Below are 15,850 nucleotides of genomic sequence, written 5' to 3'. Positions count from 1 at the left end.
AGAGAGGGAAGGAAGGACAAAGAAGAGAAAGATAATGGGAGAGAGAAAGGGAGGGAGACAGTAGAAGATGGGAGAAGAAGGAAAGAAAAGGAAGAGGAGAGAGGGAGGGAGAGAAATAGAGGAGGAGGAAGAAGAGGAGGAGGCAGAGAAGGAGGAGAAAGAGGAAGAGGAAAAGGAAGAGGAAGAGGGAGAGGAGGAGGAGGAGGGAAAGAAGGAGGAGAAGGAGTAGGAGTAGGAGGATGTGGTGTTAGTGGTTATGGTGAGAAGAGGAGTGAAAGGAAAAGACTGATTGCTTCTTCAATATCCAGACATGCCAACTGTCTGTGCTCTAACTCAATGAACTTTGTTAAATGATCAGATCAGGACCAATGCATGCAGGTGATATAGAAAGCGAAATACTTGACATCCATTCAAAGTAACGAAAATTATCAATTGTTCATGTAACTTTATTAGAGAAATGGGATATTCTGTAGAGGAAAGGAAAACCTGATGCAGGAGGGCAGCCTGGAGGTGTTTTGGTTTTGTTTGTTATGGTTTTTGTTTTGGCTGAAGTGTCTTTTCAGCTTGTCAGTGTGTATGCACATGTGTCCTCTTTTAAATCTGCAGTTATTCAGACTCACAATCCTAAAATTTATGATAGCAATTGCTGTGGTTTGAACACTCTCTTAACACAAATGTCTAAATTCTGCACATGGAATTGTATTAGTGAGATGGTTTGGGGAAGGTGATTATGTCATGCATCCTGAAGCCTCATTGGTTATTTACTTACTAATTAATTAACTTATTAATCCTTCTATAAAAGAAGACCATAGAGGCCCCTTGGTCTTTGTATCTCACCCTTTAGAGGCAAGTACTGCCTTTAGGAGGCAGACCCTCAGCAGATGCTATGTCTTCTTCAGAGTGGATATTGGACTTTGAAGGCTCAAGAGGGCTTGACATCAATTTCTGCTATTTTCAGATACTCACTATGTGGTAATTTTGTTATTCCAAACTAAAGAAACTTAGAAGTTATCTGTTGTTTCTTGATGGAATTTTTAAAAGAGACATTCTCATAAATATGGTTTCCCTTTCTTTCCAGTAAGACTGACCATTTTGGGGTTCTCAGTGACAGTTCTGTTTCCTATGCAAGCATCTGCTTGCCTGAACCACCTCACAACCTGGCTCCTGAAACTACAGCACTTACTCCTTACTGCCTTGGCAAGTCAGAAGAAAATAGAAACTCTAACAACGTGATGTTTGAAAAAGTAGTTACTGAGCCACAACACAAACAACAACAAACAACAAACAACAACAACAACAACAACAACAACAACAACAACAACACCCTCAATCACTGACATCATTTTGAGAAACCAAAGTAGCCTCTTACCAGACATCCTCAGCATCTTCATCACACTCTGCCCCAAACTGGCAAATGTCACAGGTGGATGTCTCCTTCTGACTGGTCTCGCCAGAGCCTTCATGGACTGTGGGACAGAAATCATACGTGAAGGGCATGCAGACAGGTGTGCATGGTAACAACAATGCTGGGAGAATTCCCTGTCACAGTTGCTGCTTCCAGATGGGTTCGCTTGTTATGGACTCCACGAAAACGGCACATTTCTCTCCTTTTTTCCTCAGTTTAAAAGATACATCAACAACACTGTGGATGTGTACTCATGGGAACAAAGTGAATGCCCCTGTCCTTTTATATGTGGCACAGCCACAAACAAGAGTGCATATAGTGGTTTTGAAAACTGCTTGGCTAATAAATATAAGAGTTGTTTCATTAAAAGGGATTTACACTGGTCTCTATAAATATTTATGAAAAATATTTTGCATTTTTTCATTTTCTGACTTTTGGTTTTCCAAGATAGTGTGTCTTTCAATAGTCTTGGTTATCCTGGAACTCACTTAAATAATTTTCAATTTAAGTCTTTGTGTGTGTATGTGTGTGTGTGTGTGTGTGTGTGTGTGTGTGTGTATGTGTGTGTGTGTGTACATGCATGCATTTGTGTGCACACACTGTAGTGAGTTGGGGTGCCTGTAGCAACCAGAAGAGGGTGTCAGAACTCCTAGAGCTAGTTATTGGTAAGCCACCAGACATTTTCTCCTGAGAAAAGAGAAAGGACTCTCAACTATTGATTCCACTCTCCAGCCACAACTTTTATTTTTTACATGGTTATCTTGAGTTATGAACAAAATTGTATTTACAATATTAAAGCAGCTACTGGTTGATATTGGTCCTTTTGCTTGACAGTATAAATATGAAATTGGCAAAATCAAACAAATCAAAAATTAGCATCACAAGATCAGCACAAAATGATGTAAGAAAGAAAGAAAAAACAATCTACTGATTTGACTGCAAAGCTGAGTAACACCTCTGCAGTGATGGACTACTGTGTACTCAGTGAGAGCAGGAAAGCTGAAAAAAAAAAAACCCAGCTTTACTTACAAATGAAACAATATAGCAATCTGATTAGTGCAAATACAATCAGTTTTCACAGACAGAACATATACTTTCCCATTGTCTCTAGACACCAAATGATTTTTAAAGAGACCTTTGGCCAGAGACCACATGATTTCAACAGAAAGGTAGCCTAACTCCTTCACAGATCTCAGGAACATCTTATGAAAAAATAATTGACTAACACTCTTGGCCCCTTACGTCCAAACTTCTTTTGCTATACTATCATTTCTCCTCATTTTTTCACTTCTTCTTTGGCAGTTAATAATTTTTTAGTATTTACAAAACTAACTATCTTTCTTGATTTTAGTTTATTGCTGTGAAGAGAAATGATTTCATGAATAATCAAACACAAAGGGCCCAGAATGCCTGTGGGAGAGTTCTATTTTATGGCTCTGTCAAGAAATCTGGGAATGGACTCTAAGGTAATCAAGTTTTTTGTGCTTCTTGCTATGTTCCAATGCTATCTCTCTATTTTCAGTGTGAGAAGTAGTCTTAACTTGCGTTTAAGTTATGAATTAAATGGCTCGCTTTCATGGCAAACGTATTGATGCTATTGCTTTTAACATACAAGGTTTAGGGAAAAACTTCCCTCTGAGCTTCTGGGGAAAAAGGAATTTAACTCTGATAAAAAGACAATAGATACATCAATCTACCCTACCACTCTAGTACAGCAAGGCCATTAGAGTGGACCATGGGGATTGGAGAGAAGCTGAGGCCTTACCTCAGGGGAGAATGAGAGCTGAGACTGGTATCTTTATTACTTTCTTATTATTAATGCAACACAGAAGCTGCTAATGGGAGTGAGCCTTTTAGTGTTAGCAGGATTAGCAACTCCCAGGCTACAACTTCCCACCACTCAGGAAACATACCACAGTGAAGGGAAGGTGCCTAATGATGGGAGAAAGCACTTAGGAGCAGGGCCACTGACTTCAACAGCTGAGATCCTGGCTTAGGTATCTCCTGGAAGAAATGCGGGGGCACATTTTGCTGACTCGGCAAGACTGGCCATGGCACTCTTACCTGAAGCTACACTATAATCCATGGAAAGGGAATTTTGGGTAGAAATGCCATGTTTGGCAGTTTTCTCACAGGGAGGAATAATTCAGAGTAAGACATAGCACTCTAAATGCAGGCAAATAAAATGTGAACACATAAAGTCATCCACAAGAAAACTAAAGAAAATATTTCCTTTCTAACAATTAAACAACAAAAACAAAGCCCCCAAGCTGGACCGCTGAGTTAGATTCTATCTGCCACAACACCCAGAAGATATCGGCAGCATAAAGCACCTTCATCATCTGGCACCAGAAATGCACAGGGGCATCTAGAGGTGCTGTTAAAATACAGAGTCTTTCTTATTCAGTAGGTGTGAGGAGCAGCTTCATGTTCTTCATTTCTTACAGCCCACGGTGCTGAGGAAGCTGTCCCACAGACCACAGTTTTAGGAGAAAGAGCAGCACCGTGCAACATTTCAAAACACAATGCACAAGCTATCAGTGGGCAGCAAAAGTAAGTGAGTCAGAGCCAATATTCCTGGAGCTATTGTAACAGTCTACACTAGACTAGAGAACATCAGTGTGTCTTACTTAGCAAGAATAAGCTGTATTATATAACAATTTTCTCATCATACATAGGTACTTACACAGAGGCTGGGACAGGAACTGTAATTCTTAATAAAGGTCACAGACATACAAGCTGGCGAACCACTGATTTAGCACCTGTTATAAGCTCAGTAAATGTGCACTACACGGGACTGTTTGCTTTTTTGCCTTCTTCCTACATTACTAGAAACAGTAATGAAAAGGATAAATGCTTAATTGTTTGTATCCGTATAATGATTGCATGGGAACAAATGCAAAATTTCCCCTAAGTTTTACCTTCACAGTGCATTTACATTTTAAACTCTTCTATTTGAGCTGTAAAGTAGAATAATCATTTTATTTAATAGAACAGGGTTTTTACAAGTGGTTGAAAGGAATTCAAGGGACAAGAAAGGTTTAGCTCCTGAAGACACCTAGCATTTGATACACTATTCTTGACTGGAAACCTACATATTCCATTTAAGGAAGTTTGGAAATGGAAAAGTATAAGAAGTGATTGGATCTACCACTTCTAATCTCCCTGCTCTCGTAGCTTCTCCTAAGGGCAGTTACATTACTTCATCTTCACGTTGTTCTGGCTCTAATTAGGTGTTTTCACTGCTCCTACATACTGACGTGGACCCAGAGCCCTGTTCTCTGCCTATCTCACTGTTACGCCTCCACTTATAATGCTTTTAACCTGGGGTGGGGGTGGAGGAGGATACTCAAACAGTTTTTCAATATTCATTTTGTTGGGAACCTAGCAGAAATTGACATTTAGCAACACAGTCAGATCTAAAGGCAACCTTTTGAGTTTGAAGAATAATATCGAGACATAGTGAGCCATCTACTACTATCTTAGTAAGCTTCCTTATGTCCCTTCCCTGTGACCATACTTCCTGCCACTGCCCTGTTCATATGTGGGCAGGTGGGCATCTGTTCTTTGTCACTGCAGTCTAATTTTAACTGTTCCAGAATGTGATGTTAATGGAAACAGACAGCATACCATCTCTGGGATGATCTTTTAATCACGATTTTCAGAGTCAGGTAGTTGGAGTGTATCAGTTATACTCATTCTTAGAAGTTTAATATTACTTTAAATACTATGTGACACTTATCTATCCATTCTCCTGTTAGAGGACAAGTAGACATTTGGAGCTATTAACTGGTAACTATTACTGGGCATCAGTGTAGCTCTAGAGCTCAGTGGTAGACTATGTAATTAGTAGGCATGAGTATATGAGTTTTATCTACAAACACACACACACACACACACACACACACACACACACACACACTGGGGCACATTGGGAGGAAGACAGAAAAAGATAAAAATTATAATTTGACATTTATTGACAAAAAGCATTTATAAATAGGTTTAGCTATGATTTGTGTTTCTACATGATGTTTGCCTATGTGTATACTTCTGTGTGTGAATTTAGGTGTGCACTGTACCATGGCTGCCTATGCAAGTGGTTAAAGAGCCTGAGGGTTTGGTCTTTGCATTCTGCTTTTAGCCAGGATTCCTTTGTATTTGTTTGTTTCTCCTACTGTTGGTTCAGGATGCTGGCTGGTGAGCATCCAGGCATTTCTCCTGCCTCCACTTTCCATCTCCACACAGAAGCACTGTGACTCGGATGGCTGGGCTTCCATGTAGGTTCTGGGTATTAGAACTGAGGTCCTCATGCTTGCCCAGAAAGTAAGGTTTAATTCCTGAGCCACTGTCCCCATCCCGCCAGCATTCCTATGAACAGCATTTCATGCATATGTTTCTAAGTCTCTTGAACTTCACAGTAGAAGTTTTACTGTCACGAAGTAAAATATTGTGGCTGATGGTGTTTTACTTTTATTCTCAAATTTGGAGATGTGTTAATATATTTTGGATATGAACATTTGCCCAGCTACGTCTTATAATTTTTTCCTTCCTTAAATGTGAGCAGAAGTGTTTATTTAGATGAAACCAAGGTTTTCCTTTCATGACTTTTATTTTTATGTCACGTTTAGAAAGACTTCTACTCAAAGGTTTTACCTCTCTGCTTTTATAAATGTTAAGGTTTAGTTTTAAGCTCAGGTTTTTGATCGACCTCAAATTGAATTTCGTGTTTCATGTGAAGACTGAGAATCTTTCTCCCCCAAGTGTGATTTTCTCTTGATCTGTAAGTGTGACAAGATGCATTAATTTTCACATGTTAAACTAACCTTACACTCTTGGGAAAAATGAAGCCTGATTTAGTATATTGACTTCTTAATATGTTACTGGACTATGTTCAGCATTTCCGTACTTGTTATGCTTTGTTGTAACTTTAATTTTCTTTTCTAGTGTTCTGCATACTTCGTTTAGGAGTATACAGAGTCTACACTGAAAAGAGACAGAAGTGTAGGAAGAGGATGCCTTGTCCACTGCTTGTTATTATCCAGTATAGATGTACTAGAATGACTTCTATCATAAATTTGACTTTTTTTTTGCATGATGGAACATAATTCTCTCATTTTAGTGAGTTCTGCTTTTACTTTTATTCTTTCCTTTGTGCTACATTCTTAGGATGTAGTTCATTATGTTTCAAATTCATTAACACCTTATTTTCTAATAGAGGTACTATAGGCTAATCTCCAAACACAAGTTGCATTAACTGTTCCCTACACATCCTGACATCTCTGTATTTCCCTTGAAATATCCATTTTTATGCATCCTTTGAAGTTTCTTCTGTAACCCATGGATTACTTACTATTTTGTTTCTGATTCCAATATTTAAGCATCTTTAAAGGTTTATTGTTTTACTTTTTGGTTTATTAATTCAATTCAATACTTTATTTTGTCATGAATAGAAACATTATTTAATATTTTCAAATTTATTAAATATTGTTTTACAGTTCAAGACAAGGTCTATGTAGCACCTTGGGAATTACAACTTGCTTCTTCGAAAATGTATGTAGCTCTTGTGGGGAATAATTTCTTACTGATGTTAAGTAGCTCATGACTGATAGTGTTACTCAGCGTCTGTATAAATGTGGTGGTTTTGGTTTCTATGGTATCTGCTAGTGAGAAGAACACAGAAATCCATATTGGTGACTGTAAGGTTGCTTCTTGTTCTTTGTGTTTTGACTAATCTTCTGAAATGTCTCTGGAATGTAGTAAGACTCTCCAATCATGAGTCACCTGACTTTTCTATTCCTATCACCTGATTTCTTTTGCTTTGTTTCAAATTTAGTATACCTAATCTCTTTCTTTCAGTTTGTTTAAGAGTCTCTCTTTAAGAATTGATTTTAATTTTTCATAAAAATTATTAAAAGGCATTTCTTGTAAACAACATATATTTGAGTCATTAAAAAAACCCCAGTTTGCGTAATTTTGTGTAAACACGAGTGTCCAGTCACTCATTCCACCTTAATGACTAGTATACAAACACTAGGTTTCAAAGCATGCTTGTGTTTGGTTCATATTTTCCATCATGACATTTTGTCCCTCTTTTCCATGTTGTGCTTTAATATTTGTTTATTTATTTTTGATGAATTAATAATTTTATAAACTTTGTTTTATTTTATCTCATCTAATGATTCTTGGGATGGAAGCTGCATTCCTTTATGTTATTACTTTGGTAGTTGCTCTGAAATAACAATATGGATCTTTAATAATTATGTTATCACCTTGTTTTAGCAATCATTGAGAGTACACTTCTAATGATTCTCTCCTAAGCTTTACACTGTTATGATCATATTTCTTTGTACCCTCATGATAAAAATTATGAACATATGGAAATTTACTTTAACGGCCATCCTGCTCTTTTCTGTTAGTTTAACTAGCAAAATGACAAATAATTCATTACTAATGCTCTGTCGATCATTCATAAATGGTTGACTTTTGACCTAGGTGTGCCCTAACTCTTAAAGATATGCCTGGAGTACACATTCTTCATGGAAAACACTCCTGGAAAAAATCATTTCCAGAGCAGTTTGCATCATTTGTATCCATTATTTCTTTCTTATTTCAGAATGAAAGAATTATATGCCTCATGTCATGGCTGTCTGACCTATATTTCTATGATGCCACACTTTGCATTCTGACATGAGCTGGCATTGAAATGTGAGAGCAACAGAGAACACACTGGCTTGAAGCTGTGAGAAAGCCATCATGTGCACTTGTACATTCTTGCTTTTTCTGTTTATATAAAGGACACATGATAAAATATGTGCTGTTCTTTCAGCCAGCTCCAGTATGAGAAGATGTATGGGCCAGGGCCACAGCTGACCACAGCAATGAAGGAAGAAATATGCCATAGACACTGCAAGCTTCTGAGATTCTGAAGTCATTTGTAACTGTAGCTTTACCTATGGAAAACAGACTAATAAATCACTGGCCGGTGTTATTAATAAATTCCAAAGTCACAAGCATTCTCACGCCTCAGATTCTGCTTGTTTTCCTTATCTACATAACACTTGGCCTACTTGCCTCCCTCGTAGCATGTATTTGTATCTTTCATCGTCTCCCTTTATTGCCAGCATATGCTCTACAATGGTTACACCATGTTTGCTCTGTTGCACTTTGATTTTCTTCCCAGATGATACTAACTTTGCCAGTCATTGTACAGCTTCCATTTTCTCTCCATGAAGCTTTAGGTCAGCATTTTGTTCTACATATAAGATGTGTTGTTTACATTAAGCATAGCATCAACATTAAAAATAACAGAAACATAGGCAAGTAAAAATATTCTGTGCATTGAGTGTCAAATGATCCTTTTAATTATCAGATAGTATAAAAAAAGATTTTGAGGTTGAAAATGTGACCCACAGGTCCAGTTTCAAGCCCACTCCAACTATTATGAACCTGGGGAAATATCGAATATTAGTTGTATTCTATGCAAACTCTAATATGATTAGTTTTGAACAATTATAACAGTGCTTTTCTCCTTCTATTTATAGTCAATAGGAACTTGATTCCAAAGTAATTCTTGATAGACTTTGAAGGTTTTTAAAAAATCTTTACCTATATAAAGAGTTAATAAATGATTTTATTCAGTGTATTTGTAATAACTGCCATCATCTTGTTACTAAATTACAAAAAATGATTTTTATTTTGGAAGAAGTTCTATAAATATGTATGTCCTCATCACAAAATTGCCAAACTGAATTTACCCTCCAATAGAAGGTAGACTCCCTTTATAGATCAGGAAGGCAGTTATGGAAAATATTCACTCATTCTTTCATTTCTACAACTTGCTTATTTTGTATTCTCTGGCCAGTTTTCCTCTCAGACATGTCTCTCACATGTGAGTGAGTTATATGTAACAGTTAACATGGTACATGTCAACAGTTCCTAGAGGTTGAGAGGCGTTTAAATTGTTTGAGCCACAAACTACTATCTTTTGTATTTTCAGAGTTCTCTCTGGAAATCCCAATATGAATTTTAAGTAAATAAGAAGGAACTATTTTCCCCCTTTTTATGCTTTGCGAGGCTATTCATCACTTAGATAACAGCCTGCTACATATTGAAGTGCCAGAGTAAGAGGAGTGGCTCTCTGATTGACTATTGCAGAGCTAATTTAATGTAATGCTTTGTATGTATCCACATCATGCCTCATCATGTGCTTACCCTTTAGGAGAAAATATATATTGTTATGTCCATTGAATATGTACTATTCATAATTTAGTACAAAGACAGACAATCACATGCAATTTTAATTGATTTAAATATCCCAAACTAAAGATGGCTAAAACTGTACTTACACAAAGTGCTTTAAAATTCTAACGCAACTTGAAAAGTGCAAGACACACGTTAGTCTTTTCTAAAGATGCCATTACAGAAATTTTAGTTTTTTTTAACATTTTAGTTTGCTAGAACTTACAAGTTTATTTAGTAATTACGTATAACTTATTTTCTTCAAAACATTGAAAAATAACTTAGGAGATTAGTACAGAGCTACCATGTTGAGATGTTTCTACTGCCATCATTTAAGCCTGACTGATCTAACTTAGTTCCATCTGTGTTGGCAGTAAGGACAATTACTTAAAAAAAGCAAAAAGAAGGACAAATGAAATCAAGAAAGAGGAGGAAGGAACGAAAGCCAACAGGCAAGTAAAAGTCTGTCTGACAGCTCTAAGTGAATCTCAGAGCTACTTGCTATGCCAAACTTTATGAAATGATATCATATCAATTATATGGTAATTATAAGCAAAAATAGTCTTATTATTCAAAGCATAATTAATACAAACCATCCTATGAATATTCATATGAAAGAATTTGAATTTTTCTTTAATGAATGTTAGAAAGATGAGAAATTCAGTTTTTCAATATTTTATGAATGTCTGTGCTACCGTAGGCTACGGTGGTCCCCAAATTTTGATCAGAAGTACATGTGACAAGCCTAGAAGTTACTTGGTGGAAACAGTGAATGTAGATGAGACTATTGTTGTACAGAGTGGAAAACAATGTGGACAGAGAATGAGACAGGAAGTAGATAGTTTCAGACCAAGAAATGGATTTCCGTGGAAGTGATACGAGGCATCAATTCATAATTGAGGGGAATGATAGCATAGACAAGTTCAGATTTTGCCAGTAGACAATGGGGCAAAATTATAGAAGTGTGTCCTAGAAAAGAGACTGGCTTAGCGCAAAGTTGAGTGTTGTTAGCAGAAATAGGAACATGTTTTTCTGTAGAAAGAGGGGAAGGTTAGTAATGTGGTGAGGAACTGCCACTATAAATAGGTGAAACAGGTCTTGTCTGATAGGAATGATAGGAACTTTATCTGTTCTGTCTCTGTCGATCATGGCAACCAGTTAACATGATACAGTTATAAACAGAAGATGTAAAATACTGCCAGACAATGGTCGTGACTAAAGTAAGACCAACGTCTTTCTAAGTCTTCTCTACAAATTTGCCTTATCGATGAATTTTTATAAATAAAATGAATAAAGATATATGTTGATTAAGTATACTCCTGCATGTTTTTAGTCTAGTGCTTTGTGTTAGTAGTATAAATATCTTTTGTAATGCACAGAAGTTTCCATTTATGTATAAAATCTAATTGCCAACTGCATTAGCTTTTACCTACTTATTTTTCATTTTAGTGGAGCTTTCATAATCAAGTAGAATGCTATGTTTGTGTCCTATTATGCAATGCCATCACCACTGCATACGTCAAATCTCATCATTTTCCCTGAATTTTAAGATAACTTTCTATGGAGCTGCTCTCCTTATTCCCAAACTTGCCTTTATCAGATGTATAGCCTATGTATCCCACTGAAATGAAACTCAGATCATGACAATCAGATCTACAGCACACAGATCTACCTGCTTGACTACATTCAGGCCTACCACTAGGAGAGAGTGCAGAGATTATTTCTCCAGCCCCAGATTTTTCTGTAATAAAGAATCGTGATGTTTTGCGTAGCTCACAGGCTGGGGTGAGGATTAAATAGGAGAAACGTGCAAATGCTTCGCACCCTCTAACTTGCTCTGACGCCCAAGGTGTTAAGGTTCAGTAGGTGTTGAAGGTGAAGCAATATCATTCTCTCAGTCCAAGTGAGGGTACTGGAGGAAGTACAAATGGCCCAGCATCTCTCATGTTCATCTGAGTACATTTATAGTGGTCACTTAGCATTTTGGGAGGACAAAAGTTACAATTTTAAAGCAATATGACAACAAAAAGAGGAATAGAAATGCTAAATTTGTATAGAAGGTCTTACAAGAAAATAATCAAATTATGCTCCTTGGTGAAAGAACTACAAGGCCTGTGGGCAGGACAGACGAGTGGAGAAGTTTGGAAGTAGATGCCCTCTAAAGCCAAGCTCTTTATCATGCAATGGACCTGGGAATAAAGATTACATTAAGGATATATTCCTCTATTTTGTTATGGATGAAGACAAGAATGGAATCAAGAACGTTCTCCACTTCTTTTAGAACTATCCTCTTTCTGGTGCTGACTGTTCAGTGGTTGCCTGACAATCGTATCATCTAACTTCTGCATCGATGAGAGTTTCAGACAAAATTTATAAAGAAAAAAGCGTAGTTAATTATATAACTTATTCAGATAAGTAGGCCAATGAAATAAAAGGATAATAGTAAAAAGACAATTTTGAGAGGTCAGAGCTTTTTAAAAAGCTTGCAGCTACTGTAACAATTATTTCAAATGGCCTGCGATATTTTCCAGTCCACTTTTGCTTTAATGGCAGAGCCCTTGTTATTTTATTTTATTTTATTTTATTTTATTTTATTTTATTTTACTTTAGTTTATTAAAATGACTCTAGGAACATTGCAGGCAGGATGTAGTGTTTATGATGAGGTTAAATAGTTGACAGATCCATGACTTCTGCTTATTTTCTGTTGGGAGATCTTGCTTTCTTCCTACAATTTCTTCTTTGCTGCCGGCTCCAGTCACTTGCGTCTGTCTGTCATCTTCTAGTTCACACCTGCCCCTTGAACACAACTTAGTAGTGTGACTATGGGCCTACCTCTGAGAATTGCTAAGTCTCTCTTTGATACTGCTCCTCCTTCTAACCAGCCAAGGGAGGCAGCCCTGGAACTGAAGGCAAAAGTTCTCATATACACCAATTCAAATCAACATACACATGAAGAGACAAACAAGAAGAGAATGTATTCTCAAGTTTATAATGCAGATGGTCAGATTTATTTTATTTGAAATATGAAAGAAAACATGACCATCTAACACAACCTGGAAAAACAAAGAAAATGTAAACTAAAGCAATCTATACAGTGGTCTGTGGAATTCAAAGAGCTAGTATAGGTTACAAATTAACTAAGCTGATTGACTTCAAACCATTGACAGAATCCTTAGCTCAGTATAAAGGTGTAAAGTGAAAAGAATTAGTTGTAGAAAATTATCTGGATATTGAAAAGGGATGAACATTAGAGGGCAACTTGTTGCCATGAGGTGGTCAAGTCATCCAAAAAGAAATCGATAAAGTTTATAAAACTAACAATGTTTTCCTTATAATCCTGTGAGGCCAGCTTTGCAAATGTGGTATTTTCTAAGCAAGTAACTTTCACTCAGGTCTGTGTCAAAATTTATAGATACTTCAAAATTGAACATTTACGCATACTTTAAGATGACAAATCATATTATTTTCCATATTTTAGCTGCATTTGGCAAAGTGATACCTTCAAGTCTGGGGAAAATGCAGCTGTTACAGCCACATGCTTGACAGATATGGCAATTAGTTCGTCTGTCTCATGATTGTTTTAAAATGACAGAATTAAGGTACATATTTTTTAAAGTTTTCAGGTATAAAATGTGATTTATACTTGTGAGTGAATAAAAATACACTGATGTATATGTTAAATCCAAGAAGCAGACACTTGATTGGTCAGAACACTTGTCCTAGTATAACATGTATGCTACACTGACAGAGTAAATAGCAAAATAAAACACACTGGTAGAGAGCTCAACTAGTGCTTAACTTTAAGACAATTTTCACAGTTTAGACAGCAAAAAGCATTCCTAAAAAATACCACATATTGTCAATAAAAATGTAAATGACATCTTAAAAATACCAGGGAGTTAAGAAAGAAGCCATTTGAGTTCAAAGCCTCTGCTGCTTAAAAATAACTTATATACAAAAGGTTTCATGACTTATCCCCAGTCAACAACTCTCCCCTCACCTCTAGCCCATGTTATTTACACTGCTGAGGGGTGTATCTCTTCCTCAAGGATGTCTACCTGTTGCTATCACTGTCCATGTGAGCTCTCTCCTTTCTGTAAGGCTGATTCAGAGTTGTCTGCCCAGTCAGTAAGGATAGGCTCTCTCTCTCTCTTCATCCATTGCTGTTAGGGTGTTGTACTCTTAATAATTGTATCTTGAGCTATGCTACTTTTTAAATAAAATAGTTCTTTAATGTTATGAGTAATATTGTTTTGCTTGCATGTGTGTATGTGCACGATGTACATGCCTGTGAATGTTGGAAGAAGGCATCAGATCTACTGGAATTGGGGATAAGATGTTTGTGAGCCATGTGGGTGTTAGTAACTGTGCCTGTGTCCTCTGCAAGAGCAGTTAGTGCTCTTAATTGCTCAGTCATTCCTCTCCCTCTATCTGTTATCCATCTTCCTCTACCAATTATCTATATTCTTAGTAATTATTATCTTTTCAGATTTCAGATTAGTTATCTAATCTTCTCATTGTCCCAAAAGATCTTAAAGATCAAAACTATTGTCTCTCCCCTCTTCTATTTCCTTCTTCTTTCTATCTCTGTTGTGCTGTGTGTTAAACCTAGAGTCTCCAGTATGCTGGCCAAAAGTACTCTTTCTCCATAGTCTTCATTCCATCTCACATCTGTCATAACACAAAGCTGAAAGTAGAAGCATCACAGAGTGGACTTTCAGAATTTTTGAACTTTGAGTCAAAGCACACTTAAATGGTTATATTGAAAATGAGGAGTGTGTGTTAGTGTGAGATCAGTGTTAAGAAGAGAGAACAGGACACCCCAGTAGTCATTACTAACGTTGTCATCTAACTGCCTGTATATAGCTCAATATTACATTTTCCAAATGTTCTGTGTACAGTCATACAGGTCAGACTTGGGCTGCAGCATTCAATTGCAGGTGTCAGGCTCTACAAAGCACTCACTCCTTCCTTTGTGAAGGGCACCTGAGAAAGGCAAACAAGAAGGATGGAGCAGGAGGTTGTGTCAGAGAATAGAAAAAAGAAGCACTTGAGGAGAACTGACCAGCTCTTTTAACTTGTTGGTTACATGTATAAAGTCAATAATTGGTGACACATCTTTTCAAATCCCTGAGTGATCACAAAGGACAAAGTCAACTATTTTGACTTAGAATACAAGAACCCTGCAGTGGACTTGTAATGAGAGCAGGAGATGAACTACAGTACGTCTCTGCCACTAAGTTCAGGTGGATGAATGTTGCTACCCACAACTGTGCATAAGCTAGCACATCTTGAGTGTTAGGTGAAAATGTTGAAAGCCACTGGGATACCCTGGATTTTCTTGCTTCAGTTTCACCAGCAACCCCAGTTTCTTCAACTCCCAGAGTTAACTCTTACGGAGAGAATATGGAAAGGGAGCCAGCTGCATGCCCACATGGAGCAGAACGCCACTGATGTGAACTCCGACAGCTTATCAAGTATAGGAAAAAGTTACATGAGTGAGGACCTGTGAATAAGGACTTTGTGTCAGATGTGGTGGTCCTGGTCTGTAACCCTGGTACTAGGGAGGCTGAGCTAAGAGGACCTCCTGAGTTTGAAGTCTTGTTGGGCTACAGTATGGGAGTCTGTTTAAAAAAAAGAATAAATGGCAGATTACTGGTTGATGGAATTGTTAGTGGCTTTAAAGTGACACTATGGAAAGGAGAAAGTCTTCTACTCTTGTCTGAGGATCAAATGTAGAAGTGAAGGAATCTCTAAGGGGAGTGTGACACTCTTGTGGGGAAAACCCAGGAAGATATTGTTGAGACATTTAGTGCGCGTGACCTTATTCTTTCAGCATAGCTAATAGTGTTAAATAATTACCAAAAATGAAAGAATGTAATAATGTTTTGTGTCACTCAACAGGCCAATTTTATTTCCCCACAGTACACCGGAAATCTTAAAATCATTACAATTTTGGAAGCTACAGTTACATACACGTTTTAAGCAATTTTAAAGACTTCATATAAAGATCAAATTTTAGCTGACTCCAGGTATCCCCAAATGGAAAGGTGTTTATTTTTCCCTATTTCAAAACATACCCTTGTTTTTTTCACCCAATTTATAACCACACAACGTTCATACTGTTGCTTTGCTTTCATCTCCAATGCTGCCTGGAATTCTTAATGCATATCTGTATTTTTAGATCAGATAAAATGAGTAAGAAG

The 15,850-nt window shown here is 37.1% G+C and overlaps 1 protein-coding gene across 2 annotated transcripts in view; it reads right to left on the bottom strand.

Annotated features, from left to right (window-relative positions):
* Tmeff2 (transmembrane protein with EGF-like and two follistatin-like domains 2) overlaps positions 1 to 15,850 on the bottom strand; it is a 286,588-nt gene that overhangs the window by 114,337 nt on the left and 156,401 nt on the right. For both annotated transcript variants that reach the window (XM_030255650.1, NM_019790.4), the window contains one exon: positions 1,370 to 1,466. In XM_030255650.1, the coding sequence (XP_030111510.1) occupies positions 1,370 to 1,466 (97 nt within the window). The remainder of the gene's footprint in view (positions 1 to 1,369; positions 1,467 to 15,850) is intronic.

Source organism: Mus musculus, chromosome 1, assembly GCF_000001635.26.
Source record: "Mus musculus strain C57BL/6J chromosome 1, GRCm38.p6 C57BL/6J".
In the NCBI taxonomy this organism is placed as follows: domain Eukaryota; kingdom Metazoa; phylum Chordata; class Mammalia; order Rodentia; family Muridae; genus Mus; species Mus musculus.
The sequence above is the reverse complement of the archived record's forward strand: the minus strand, read 5'-3'. Positions and strand labels throughout refer to the sequence as shown.